At 37.4% G+C, this 13,928-nt stretch overlaps 1 protein-coding gene across 5 annotated transcripts in view; it reads right to left on the reverse strand.

The window, feature by feature from the left end:
• STRBP (spermatid perinuclear RNA binding protein) overlaps positions 1-13,928 on the reverse strand; it is a 172,673-nt gene that overhangs the window by 78,613 nt on the left and 80,132 nt on the right. For 4 of the 5 annotated variants that reach the window (XM_049894925.1, XM_049894924.1, XM_049894921.1 and 1 more), the window contains 2 exons: positions 4,058-4,228; positions 465-685 (listed from right to left, as the gene is read on the reverse strand). In XM_049894925.1, the coding sequence (XP_049750882.1) occupies positions 465-685; positions 4,058-4,060 (224 nt within the window). In that variant the 5' untranslated portion in view covers positions 4,061-4,228. Of the gene's footprint in view, positions 1-464; positions 686-4,057; positions 4,229-6,776; positions 6,944-13,928 lie in introns of those variants that run through there. The other variant, XM_049894923.1, reaches the window with a different exon arrangement.

The raw sequence follows: 13,928 nt of genomic DNA on the forward strand, positions 1-13,928 counted from the left end.
TCCAGCATCCTGATCCTTGGCCCAGGCTTATTACACTTTCTCCATTCAAAAAAAAAAATAAATAAATAACCATTAAAATACATTTTCCTGTACTCTTTATTCTACACTAAATTTTTAAAACACCTAGGTCAAATACACTACTACTTGTTTCAAAATTTAGAAGACTAAACCAACATAGGAAAAAGATGATATATCATAATCTTCAAACATTAAGATTTTAAAGGATTTTGTGTACTCCCACAAAGGGATCCTAAACAAGTCGATTTTCTTTTTCTGGCTCTACTCATTATTCTTTTCTTGCTTTCCTTTCAAATTATCTCAGAAAGAATCCATGTAATATTTACTTCCTGATTACAGTCATATATGTGAGAAAACCCAAAGAATACATTACTAAGCTTAACCCAGGACCCTCAAGCTTTTCTGTACATGACAGTAAAGCAGCACAAAGGTCAGGTCACACTCACTTGGAATAGTTTTCTACAGCCTCATCTTTCTTCACTTCTGTCTCACCCTCTGTTTTTGTTCCTTTATTTGTTTCATCCAGCCAATCTGAGACATGTTTAAGAGCACATTCAACAGTAGACACCATATTCTGAACAGCTTCAAGTTCCTCCGGAGATGGGTAAATGGTTGAATGTTTCACCATAACGTGGCGATCATCATTGGCAAAAGATCGAATAGATCTCTGTCAGAAGGAAAAATTATTACATCAACAAAAGAAATGTTACCTAAAAACGATTACATATAAATATATTTAAGTCTACTCACAGCACTGTCAAACAACTGTGAAATAGTTAATGTTGAAACAATAAAAAAAAATTGCTCGGGAATGGGAAATCAATGTTCTACTGAACTCCACATCAGAAAATTAAAGATCCTTCATTCATGTTTTGGTCAAGGATCACCCAGGCAACACTCAGCATTACACATATGCTGTCTTTTAGCTGCACCCATGGGTTCTGAATACCACTTCAAAAAAGGCCATCTGTATCACACATCAACCCGCAAGGAACAGACACTTCCTAGCTTCAAGAGAATGTCTTGAAACGTATGATGGTGATTCATGAGCCTCAAACTGCTGGAGGCTTTTTCACCTTGAAAAACTGAAATTTCATAATACGTAATGATATACAAACTTAAGTTTAAACACTACAGGAAAATGTGCATTACGTTAGAATACTGTTTACTATTTGGCATTCAAACCTTTGGTACCAGCTTTTATTTTTAAAATAGATTAGTGGGAGCCATTCCAAATTCCAAGGTGGATAAAACACATACTGCAAAAAAATCAACTTTCCAAGTTAATTTACAGATTTATTACATTCTCAAACAAAATCCCCTCAGGATTGACTTACCTATTTTGAAACTCAATAAAGATAATTTGAAAGCTCATTTGCAAAAAAAAAAATCAATGAGAGAATCAAAAGATATTCTACCAAGACGGACTGGCAGTACCATTATGCTAAAACAAAGTATCAAAACAAAACAAAAGCAGTAATTAAAATGACATGCCAGGCCAGAAATGAGTGGCGCAAACTAGAGCCCAGAAATACAATGAATTTCATGAGAATTTAATAGAGTAAATCCTTCACACTCATGAGCCACACACCAAAAAAATATTTAAATATTTCCATTTTTACAATTACCATGAAGATATTTACACTAGTACACAGCAAAATAAGGACAACTTGGTGGATTTTCTATAACACCACAAGTATTCAATATAAAGGTTGGTTTACAGTGTTTTTCCTTACATGAAATTATGTGCTGTTGGACAGTAAATATTTGTCTTAAAGTCTTTACTGAAAAATAAAACACAGGTAATTATCAGTCTTGCCCTTTTCATTTTGTTTTTGTTTGAATATCACTGTTGAAAATCTTACTAATTTGGAAACTAGCAAATTAACACTGCAGTAACATTGTTCCCTATAAAAAGAAGCAAACTGAAAAAGTAGGCAATCCTTTGAAACCCTCAATCATTACATAAATACAGCACTAAAATCGATAATAAAGCTTTTTTTTTTCCTAGATTAAAAAAAAAAAAACTGTCTAGGTATCTTTCTTGCTCAACTTCCATTACTAGTTTTCCAATAGGAGCCTTACATCACAAAGAAACATACTTTGTAATCACTTTGTGAGATCAAGGAACAAGAAAACAAGATTCATATAATGAGTTGGATATGCTAGCTAGACTTTTAGCTAGACTGACGCATTAGCTAAGTTGCTCAGTCCAGCACACTGGCCTCACCTTAGCAAAATTACATGTTGCTACATAACATGAAAAATAATATCAACTGCCAATGTCACACCAGGAATGTTAAATATAAGTGCCTATTGTACGTGATAGGTCAAGCATCATAAAACAAAAGTAGAAGAATTGAATAAATGGCATTGGGTGGAAAAAAGTAGAAAACACTCCCAATTACCCAAATAAGCTTCAAATGGATTTTTTAAGTTAAATATTAAAAATTAAATTGGAAGTACTAGGCAGACACAGAAAGTTCTCAAATTGGAGATTTAAGATTTAAAGTAATAGAAGACATTGGAAAAACTCAACCAACTAAATTACATAAAAATAGAAAATTTCTGTACCAGAAAATTTAAAGAATAAACCAGGGTAGGGATTTTTATCAACTATGACAAAAAATGGAAACCCTGGTGGCTTAGTGATTAAGTGCTACGGCTGCTAACCAAAGGGTCGGCAGTTCAAATCCGCCAGGCGCTCCTCGAAAACTCTATGGGGCAGTTCTACTCTGTCCTATAGGGTCGCTGTAAGTCGGAATTGACTCAACAGCACTAGGTTTGGTTTGGTTTTGGTTTATGACAAATAATGGAAATCCTGGTGGCATAGTGGTTAAGTACTACGGCTGCTAACCAAAAGGTTGGCAGTCCGAATCCGCCAGGCGCTCCCTGGAAACCCTACTGGGCAGTTCTGTTCTCTCCTATAGGGTAAATATGAGTCGGAATCGACTCGACAGCAGTGGGTTAGTGAGTATGACAAATAATATATATCAAACATTTAAAGTTGTAAGACTAACAAGACTATAATTAAATGAGTGCAAGAGATAAACAACTCACATGGAAAGAAATACCAATAACAGTAGGGTTTTTTCACGTTTCACCTTAAAACTAAATGACAGGGAAACATTGCTTTCTCACCATCCAGTACTAAAATATTAGTAGAATGTCTTCTGTAAAGAGCAAGTCAACTAGTTATTAATCCTTAGCACAATTTTTTTAAATCAAATATCATTTAAAGAAATACCACCAGACTTTCTAAACAACATATTCTAAACATACTGATGACTAATATTTTTGTGCTTTTCTCCCACTTAAAAAGTCTTTTTTAAATCTTTTCTCACTTATACTTAGGGAAAAAATTCACACAACATCCTCCAGAATCAAAATACTACAGGGAAAAAATCAGCACATTTTACCAATTAAAAAACTAGGCACCAAAGGTTATGAGCCTCATCTAACATCACAAATTCAAGTCTGAACTCTCCACAAAGAGCAAGGTTTCCTTGATATTCATTTCAGTGCTCCTAATACACTCAACACTTGACCTTATTATTTTAAAACCATGTGAAAAAGGTGACTCTTTTAGATAAATACTCCCACATTTTATAAACTCCTATAATATTCATATCACTAATTACAGTGTTGGGTCTGGATTTTTCAAGGGGAAAAACTGAACTTCAGGTAGAAGACTAGATAAAAACTACATAATTTCGAACTCACGATAACCTAGCAATTTGTATTGGTTTGCTCATGCCAGTTTTATTAGAAAATATTATTCATGAGCATTCCCTTCCTTTGTTTTTAATACTTTATAGCCTACAGGCTCATGGGGCTCCATCTTGTGGTTTAAAGGGCTCGTAATAAATCTGAACTCATTTGCTTTTCTTAAATAGTAGAGAGCAGTCTTCATCTGATGCACTAGAGCCAAAAATTAACACCATTGTTGTTTTGCACCTGCCCTCATTGTCAACACTTACACAATTTTAGACTACTGGAACCTTTTGTAACTAAATTAAGGAAATATAAACTAACCTACCATGATTTTCTATATAGTATTTTAGTTTCTTTTTCCGATCCTTTCCTCTCTTTCTTGTCGTCTTCACTAGACACTGTTTTGTGTGACAGAGCCTCCTCATAAGCCTGAGTCCCCTGACAGCTCAGAGTCAATTCTGCAAAGATGTTTGGAGACTTGTTCTCTGGAATATACCTGCAAGACAAGAGGAAAAACAACTTTTCAAAAATACTAATTTACAATTAGTTTCAAATATGAATGTGGAACCCATGTTGTTTATTAAAAACAAACAAACTTTATAGAAGAAAACTATCTCGTTTCAAACAAAAAGCTAACACATCCTTTGAAGGTCTGGGCCCAAGAGCCTAGGTAAAGTTAAGCCAAGATGGTAGGGCCAGAAGAGTAATCTCGTAGCCACAGTATAGCAGCTGGCGGACTTACAGTGGAGATAAACACATTCACAGACACAGATTCTGTCAAGTTATACCATGTGGAACAGGTAATACTACTATCTGTGGCAACAATTTTACGTTTCACCATCATGTGTTCCATCAGAAATTGGCATTAGTCAGACCTATCCGAAAATGCAGTAGAGAAGAAACCAGATAATATAAAAGTACCATTGGTTTTAACCATGATACATGATCAGACCACTTTTCCTTTTGATATTATCATTAGACAGACAGTATACATTGGCATAATGTTTGTTCTTTAACCATTTTTAGGCCTAAAATTCAGGATTTTTTTCACTTTTTTCCTCTAAATTCCAAGAGACCCTCCCCCTCCCCCAACCTATTAATAGTTATGCCAGGCTCCTCAATATTCACTAACCCTGACACTTCATTAGCCTTGAATGTCCCTCTCCAGAATCCCACTGTATATTTCCGTCCAGAAATTTAATTAACCATTCCATTACCCACTCCATTCCAACTTCATGAGAATTTATTTCATATAGGATAAAAGTAAGCTCTTCTGGGCATTGATAAAATCCTTATATATTATAAACTCAGCTATTTGAAACAAATAAGAACAAAAAACAACATGAAAGCACAACAGATGCTTTAACTACATGGATATCAAAGGGTAATTTATAGCACATATCATATAAACTCTTGGAAACCCTGGTGGTATAGTGGTTAAGAGCTACGCCTGCTAACCCAAAGGTCAGCAGTTCGTATCTACCAGGCGCTCGTTGGAAACCCTGTGGGGCAATCCTACACTCTGACCTATAGGGTCGCTACAGAGTCCGAATCGACTCAATGGCAACAGGTTTGGTGTGGTTTTTATTATATAAACTCACAAGGAAAATAGCTTCCTCTTCATCTAAATACCTTTCCTTTAAATTGATAGGGGAACCCCTCTGATTATTCCCAATAATAGTTTCCTAATTCTATCAGTTATTCTCTTAAAGAAATTCCTTTTGAATTTTTGAGACCAGGGAAGTTACAGTGTGACGTTCAACTCTCCTCAATCCTTCAGATAAAAACACAGACCCACAATTACATGGTTTTCAGCTGTGGCCTACAGGCAACCCTATGCATAGCCTGTAATCAACTTCCCTAACTCCGGTTTACAAAATTCACTTGAAATAATATTCTAATCAATGCAAATTCTCAGCAGGGGGTTCGAACTGCCCAATTGGAAGGATTTATTTGCATTTCAACAAGTTCCCAGGCAATGCTAATGCTGCTGGTTAGGGACCAATTCTGAGAACTACTAATACAGCAGTGGTTCTCTCAAAATTTAGTATACATAAAAATCACCTGGTGATCCTGTTAAATTGTAGTTTCTGATGTAGTAAATCTGGGGTGGAAATGCAAATTCTCAGCAGGGATTCTACCAGAACCAGTTCGAAATTCTGATACTAAAGCTTAATTAAAAAAAAAAAAGTATATAACTAAATGACTTTTACTTTGCTCATTAAGGAGCCCTGGTGCACCGGTTAAGCACTCGGCTGTTTACCAAAAAGTAGGTGGTTCAAACCCATCAGCTACTCCATGGGAGAAAGATGTGACGGACAGCTTCCATAAAGACTAACAACCTTGGAAACCCTATAAGGCACTTCCACTCTGTCCTGTAGGGTCACTATGAGTCAGAATTGACTCGACAGCAGTGGGTTTGGTTTGGTTTTTTTGTACTTTGGTCATTACACATATCACATTAAGGTAAGGAGGGGAAACACAAGTGCTGCAATTCCTAGCATCTTTTATACAACTCTATCAATCTGACTGAGAAAAAGTAAATTATGTTATCCATATCTAAGTAGATACAGATAAAGTGTACCGCATTTTTAAAGAGCTTCCCTTTTTAAAAAATAGTTAACTTAGTGGATAAGATTCTGGCCTTGAAATCAAAAAACTCAACTTTGCAATTTAATAGCTACGTGACCTTAGAGAGCTATGTAACTCAGAAAGTCAATTTCTCTGGGTCTCAGTTTCCTTTATAAAATGAAAAATTGTTCTATTACTAATTAATAGCTAACATTTGTGAAACTCCCACTACATACCAGGTACTGTTCTAAGAGTTCTTCATACATCCCAACAATCTCAATTATTGTCTCTATTTAACACATAAGGAAACCAAAGCCTAAAAAAATTAAATAACCTATTTAAAATCACAAAGCAAGTAAACAGTAGAGCCTAGATTCAAAATTAACACTATTTCAGCTTTAAAACAACTATACTTTTGTTAAGGGATAAACTTTTTACCTATTTCAAAAAACACGTCTACGTGAATTACTTACTGTGGCCCAGACAGCACACAGGCTTGGGAGTCTGGACTAAAGTATCAACTTTGCCACTTCTCTGAGCCAGAGTTTTCGCATCTGTATAGTGGGGTGAATAACATCTACTTGAAACTAAATGACAAGTTATACAAAAACACCTAATCATATCTGCCAAATAGTACGCACTCAATAAATAGTTCTTATAAAAAAAAAAAACCAAAACTCCGATTTCCCAATGTCAAATAAAAATGTTTGTACATCAGATATGTATATATTCTTCTGAAAAACTGAGCTTGGAGAGTGTTAGCTATGATCTACTTATTAGTGAGAGCAGCTTTATGCAGCAGATGCATTGTATACGAATAGGCATAGATGTACATGCTTATCACTTTTTTTAACTGATCTTTAAAGGTGAAAGAATGACTATGCTCTCTATGTTTAAACTATAAAACTTAGTCAAATGTTTAGTGATTTTTTTTCTGAAATGCAGCAAGGAAAGAATATTAAAAATTAAGGCAAAAATTACATAAACAGGCTTAATTAATTAAAAATTCCAAGTAATGTCCTGCAAACAGATCAACGTGGCCCCCAGGAAATTATTTACTCTTAAAAATACTATTTTTACATGCAGAAAAATGAACCCTCACACCATGCCCAAAAACAAATACAAAATGGATTAAGGCCATAAATGTGAAAACTAAAACCATAAGATTTTTAGAAGAAAATGCAGGGGCAACGCTGTTCGGCCTAGCTTTTAACAACAATTATCTAATAACAAAAGCACAAACAGCAAAAGACAAAATAGATAAATGGGACCGAACAAAAATTTTAAACTTTTGTTCATCAAAAGACTTTACCAAAAAAATGAAAAAAAAAAGCTACCGACTAGGAGAGTATCTTCAGAAACCACATATCTGATAAGAATCTAATAACCAAAATATATATATCAAACTTCAACAGCTTAACAACAAAAAGACAACCTAATCATAAAATGGGCAAAGAACTTGACTAGACATTTCACCAAAAAGGGCATTCAAATAGCCACCAAACATATGAAAAGATGCTTAACATCATTGGTCATCAGAGCAATGCAAATCAAAGCCACAATGAAATACTTACCATTTCACTACCACTAGGATGGCTAAGATTTAAAAGTAAAAATAAAAAAACAGAAATAGCAAATGATGGCGAGAATGTGGGCAAATTGGAACCCTTATCCATTACTGGTAGGAATGCAAAATGGTACAGCCATTGTGGAAAACAGTGTGGCGGTTCCTCAAAAAACTAAAAATAGAACTAGCATATGACCCAACAATTCCACTTCTAGATATACACAGTATAGATGGGGCTTGAAGACATTATGCTGAGTGAAATACGTTAACTATAAACGGACAAATATTGTATGACCTCGCTTATATAAAAGACACCACCCAAAGCAAACTTGTTGCTGTCAAGTCGCTTCCGACTCATAGTGACCCAAAGGGACAGGGTAGAACTGCCCCACAGGGTATCTAAGGCTGTAATCTTTACAGAAGCAGTTTGCCACATCTTTTTCCCAGGAAGTGGCTAATGGGTTCAAACCGCCGACCTTTTGGTTAACAGATGATCACTTAACCACTGCGCCACCAGGTCTCCCATAAAAAGACAAGCACTGGCAAATGCATACAGACCAAAGTTTATCATGGTTACCAGTACTCCTGGTCTACCTCCTAGTTCACTGCATAGTACCTGGGATCTTAAAAGCTTACAAGCAGCCATCCAAGACACAACAATTGGTCTCTACTTGCGTGGAGTAGCAAAGGAAGGAGGAGAGTCAGGGATAGGAGAAGGAAATGGAATGTGTGACTAATTACCTCCAGGAACAACTGCCTCCTTTGCCATAAGACAAGAAGAACTGGATGGGGCCTGGCTATCATTACTGAACATTTTGACCAAAGATTCTACAGACAAATCTGATCAAAAGGGAGAAAATGCAGAATAGTATTTCAAATCCTCATGGAATCCAGACCTCCTGGAGCCATGGAGGCTAGAAGAACCCCTGACACTACTGCCCTAAAATAATCTTTAAACCTTAAACCAAAAATTTCCCGAGGTCTTCTTAAAATCAAACAAAAGTTTAGCTTAACTAGTGAAAAAAAAAAAGCTCTGCCTTGAGCATTATGCTCTTTTAAGAACTAACTATATGGAATCAAACTGACAACAGCAACTCAAAGGATTAGACAGAAACCTTAGGGGGGCAGTGAGTTTGTGAATGTAGAAGGAATAACTCAGAAAAGGGAAGAGAGAATGGTTGCAAAACTCGAAGGATATAATCAATGTCACTGAAATGTACATGTAGAAACTTGAATTTGTATGTGTTTTTGCTGTGTATATGCTCAACAATTATTTTAAAAAAGAAAACGGTAAAATGCTAATATGCCACCTCTCGAAAAGAAGCTCTGTAAAAATCTAGCTTCTAGTTTTCCATTAGGAGCCCTGGTGGCTCAACAGTTAAGCACTTAGCTGCTAACCAAAAGGACAGTGGTTCAAACCCACCCAGCCACGCTGTGGGAGAAAGACCTGGTCACCTGCTACCGTAAAAATTATAGTCTAGAAAACCCTATGGGACAAATATTGTGTGAGAACACTATTGTAAAAACTCAAGAAAAGGTTTACACACAGAAAGAAACAATCTTTGATGGTTATGAAGTAGCGGAAGGGTGGGGAGGGGAAATCACCAACTAGATGGTAGACAACTGTTAACTTTGGTGAAGGGAAAGACAATACACAATGTAGGGGAAGAATGCACAATTTGACCAAGACAAAAGAAGATGCTTAGAAGAACACGAGGGGGGAAAAAAAGGCAACCCCAGTAAATACTATAGTATATACAACCCTACAACAACAGTAAAAGTAAATAATAACTTACAAGCAGATACGTATGCTGAATAGGGGAAGGAGGACATATTACCCACGTACATATACAGGTTAGGCTGTGGATTTTTTTACATACATATTTGTATGTACAGCATATATATTCATATATATAAAAAAGCACAAAGGGGGCATAGTCACAGGCGCTTCCTAGCATATCCCAACATCTTGAGGGACCGAGTTACTAGAGCTGAGGGCTGGACACCATGGTCTCAGGGGACATCTAGGTCCCTTGGCATAACATAGTTCATAAAGAAAATGTTCTACATCCTACTTTGGTGAGTAGCATCTGGAGTCTTAAAAGCTTGCAAGCAGCCATCTAAGATAAATCTATTGGTCTCATCCTGTCCAAAGCAAAGGAGAATGCGGAAAACCAAAGACATAAGGAAAATATTCATCCAAAGGACTAAAGGACCACATGAACCGCAGCCTCCACCAGCCCGAGCCCAGAAGAACTAGGTGGCGCCTGGCTACCACCATCAGCCACTCTGACAGGGATCCCAGACAGAATAACAGAAAAATGTAAAACAAAATTCAAATCCATAAAAAAGACCAGGGTTACTGGTCTGACAGAAACTGGAGGAATCCGCAAGACCATGGCCCCCCGGACACCCTTTTGAGAACTGAAGCCACTTGCAAAGTTCACCTTTCAGCAATCAAAAGGTCGGCCATTCGAATCCACCAGCCACTCCTTAGAAATCCTACTGGGCATTCTACTCTGTCCTACAGGACTGTTATGAGCTGGAATCAACTTGACGGCAACCGGTTAATAGAACAAATAATAAATAAAACAAACAAGCAATAACACACGAGGAACATCGTTTAATCAAGTATACCAGACCAAATTGGCAACACCTGCCCAAAAGCAAAGCTAAGAAGGCAGGAAGGGACAGGAAAGCCAGACAAATGGAAACAGGGAACCCAGGGTGGAAAGGAGAGAGTGCTGACACATTGTGGGGACTGCAACCAATGTCAGGAAACAATTTGTGTGTAAATTTTTGAATGAGAAGCTAACTTGCTCTGTAAATTTTCACCTAAAGCACAATTTAAAACAAGAAAACGCCCTTTGGCCAGCTCTAATCTGTCACATGGAGTCGCTATGAGTTGAAATCAACTCAATGGCACCCAAAAACTTCTCCGTTATAAAAGAATAACCACAGGTCCACTATATTAAAAATGGCCAAGATAAAGTTTAAAAAGGACACCTCTCTGGTACCCCAAAAGGATCATTACCTTAAGATGAATTACATAAAATTTAAGCGCCAATACACAGTAATTACCTACTCTGTACCAAGTACTAAGGAGCCCTGGCGAGCAGTGGTTAATAGCTCAGCTGCTAACAAAAGGTCAGCGGTTCGAACCCATCAACCCCTCCACACAGAAGAAAGATGTGGCAGTCTGCTACCATAAAGATTACAGTCTTGGAAACCTTATGGGGCAGTTCTACCCTGTCCTTTAGGGTCACTATGAGTTGGAATCGGCTCAACAGCAACAGGTTTGGTTTGGTATCAAGAAATAATCTTGGCAGTATGGGAAATACAAAGATGAATCAACTCAGAACACACAAAGGGAAGTAAGAGCAAATACATACGAATTCAACACTGTCCCTTCAAACAAATTAAACTTTCTCTACATGTTGGCATTAAATTTCCATGTAATAGTAATGAAAAAGAGAATACTAAATTTCTGTATTTTCCTCTAGAAATTTCCTTTATTTTTTATACAAAAAAATGCACATAAGGGAAAGCGTAATTGAAAAACCTATAAATTACACATTAATAGTCAATATAAAATCCTTACCTAGTCCAAAAATGTGGCTACTCATCCCTATCCAAAAACCAATAATGATGAAAAAGCTCAATCCCACCATACCATTCGAAGTTTCTGCAACGCCGGGCAAAGGCCAAAAGGTCCTTTCTCAACAGTATGTACAAAGTGATGTAACGGCTGCAGTCCTAACAAAAAACACTGTATGAGCCAGCTAAGTTGAACCAGAATGACTTCTGAATACTTGCTGTCAGAGAAAGAGATAAAAAAGATATTATCAAGTAATCAATCAAAGGAGGTTGTATCAGGAAAACGTATCTCCACACTGAGAAAAATGGACACCGGCCCTTCCCAGGAGCCCCGGTGGCACAGGGTTAAGAGCTCAGCTGCTAACCCAAAAGGTCAGCAGTTCAAATCCACCAGTAACTCCTCAGAAACCCTATGGGGCAGTTCTGCTCTGTCCTATCAGGTCACTATGAGTCGGAATCAACTAGCTGGCATGGGCTTTTTTGTTGTTGTTGTTTAGTCCTTCCCAATCCCTTAACTCATATAGGGTCACTATGAGTCGGAATCGACTCGACGGCAATAGTTTTGGTGTTTTTTGGTTTAATCTCTTACCATACCTTGAGATTCAACCATGAGGCTGGTTGCTATGGACAACAGAGCAACGTTTTAGTCAATGAGATGACTCATCTGATAAAGAACCAATAACAACGCATTTAAACAAGTATTTATTGACTACCTACAATGTGCCAGGCACTGTTCTAGGATACATCCATGAACAAATGAGACAAAATCTCAGCCCTTATGGTTTAAGCCCAGAAGAGGAAAACACCAAAAACAATAAATATACGTAAAGTAAATAGCATGTCAGAAAGTGTGAAGTGCTAAAAAACGAACATGCACGTAGGTTATATGTGGAAGAAGAATATAATTTGAAACAGGATGGTCTGGCCTTATTGAGAAGGTAACATCTGACCAAAGATGGTTGCGGGAGTCAGTCATGCAGATATATATGGAATGAGCATTCCTGGCAAGGAAAAGAACAAAAGCAAGGCCCCAACAAAGAGAGAAGGAAGGAGCCCAGGTGGCACAGTGATTAAAGGACTCAGCTGTTAACTGAACAATTAGTGGTTTGAACCCACCAGCATCTCTGCGGGAGAAAGATGTGGCAGTCTGCTTCCATGAAGATTTATAGCCTTGGAAACTCTATGGGGGCAGTTCTACTCTATCCTATAGGGCCACTATGAGAATCGACTTGACAGCACTGGGTTTGGTTTGGTCTAAGGAAGGGTGTGCCTGGTTAGCTGGAGGAACAGTGATGAGGCCATTGAGGCTGGAGTAAAGTGCTGGGGTAGAAAGGAAGTAATAGGAGATGAAGGCAGAAAACAGAGAGGTGGAGGGAGGGGCATTATTATAGGGTGGAGGTCAACAAATTTTTTCTTTAAAGGGCCAGACAGTAAATATTTTAGGCTTCCTGGGCCATAAGGTCTCTTCCCAACTATTCAACTCTGCCTTTGTAGTGCAAAAGTAGCCACAGACAGTACATAAACAAATGGGTATGAATGTGCTCCAGAAAATTCATGGAGAACAATTATTTTAATTATTCATTAAAATAAAATTTTAATTGTATATAATTTTCACTTCACAAAATATTCTTTCGACTTCTAGTCATTTAAAAATGTAAAAACCATACGTAGCCTGCAGGTCACACAAAAACCAGCAGTGGGCCAAATGTGACCCATGAATTTGTCAACCCCTAAAACTGTGGCTTTGACTCCAACTGAGACAGACAGTCCTTAGAGGATTCTGACCAGATTAAGTAACAAGATTTGACTGGTATGTTAAAAAGACCAGTATGATTACTATGTTGAAATACACTGTAGGGAGGGCAAGGGTGAAAGCAAAGAGATCACCTAGGAGGTTACTGGGATAATCCTGATGAGATAAGGGTGGCTTAGGCAAGGATGGCGGCCATCGAGGAGGTGAGGAAGTGATCATATTCTGATGGTAAAGCTGATAGGACACTTCCTAGCAAACTGAATGTGGGGAATGAGAGGACGGAGGCAACAAGGACGACTTCAAGGTTTTAGGTTTGAGCAAATAAACGCATGGTGTTGTCAGCAACTTATTTAGGGAAGGTGCAAAGTAAGCAAGTTTTTTGCGGGAGATCAGGAATTCAGTTTTGGACATGTTGAGTTTGAGATGTTCATTAGGTATCTAATATGTAGCCAGAGAAGTCTGATTAGGGATATGAATTAGGGAGTCTCCAGCATATAAGGAATATGTAAAATCAAAAGACTTGAAGAGATCACCAAGGTAACCAGTAAACCAATGAAGAGGAAGGAGCAGGAGGAAGATGCACAACTACAGTCAGAAAAGAAGTGGCCTGAAGGGTAGGAAGAAAACTAAGACTGTGCCTAAAAGCCAAATAAAGAAAACTTATTAAAAAAGGGAAGACCCGTGAATAAAAACAGAAAAAGGGATACA

This window comes from Elephas maximus, chromosome 9 (assembly GCF_024166365.1).
Source record: "Elephas maximus indicus isolate mEleMax1 chromosome 9, mEleMax1 primary haplotype, whole genome shotgun sequence".
In the NCBI taxonomy this organism is placed as follows: domain Eukaryota; kingdom Metazoa; phylum Chordata; class Mammalia; order Proboscidea; family Elephantidae; genus Elephas; species Elephas maximus.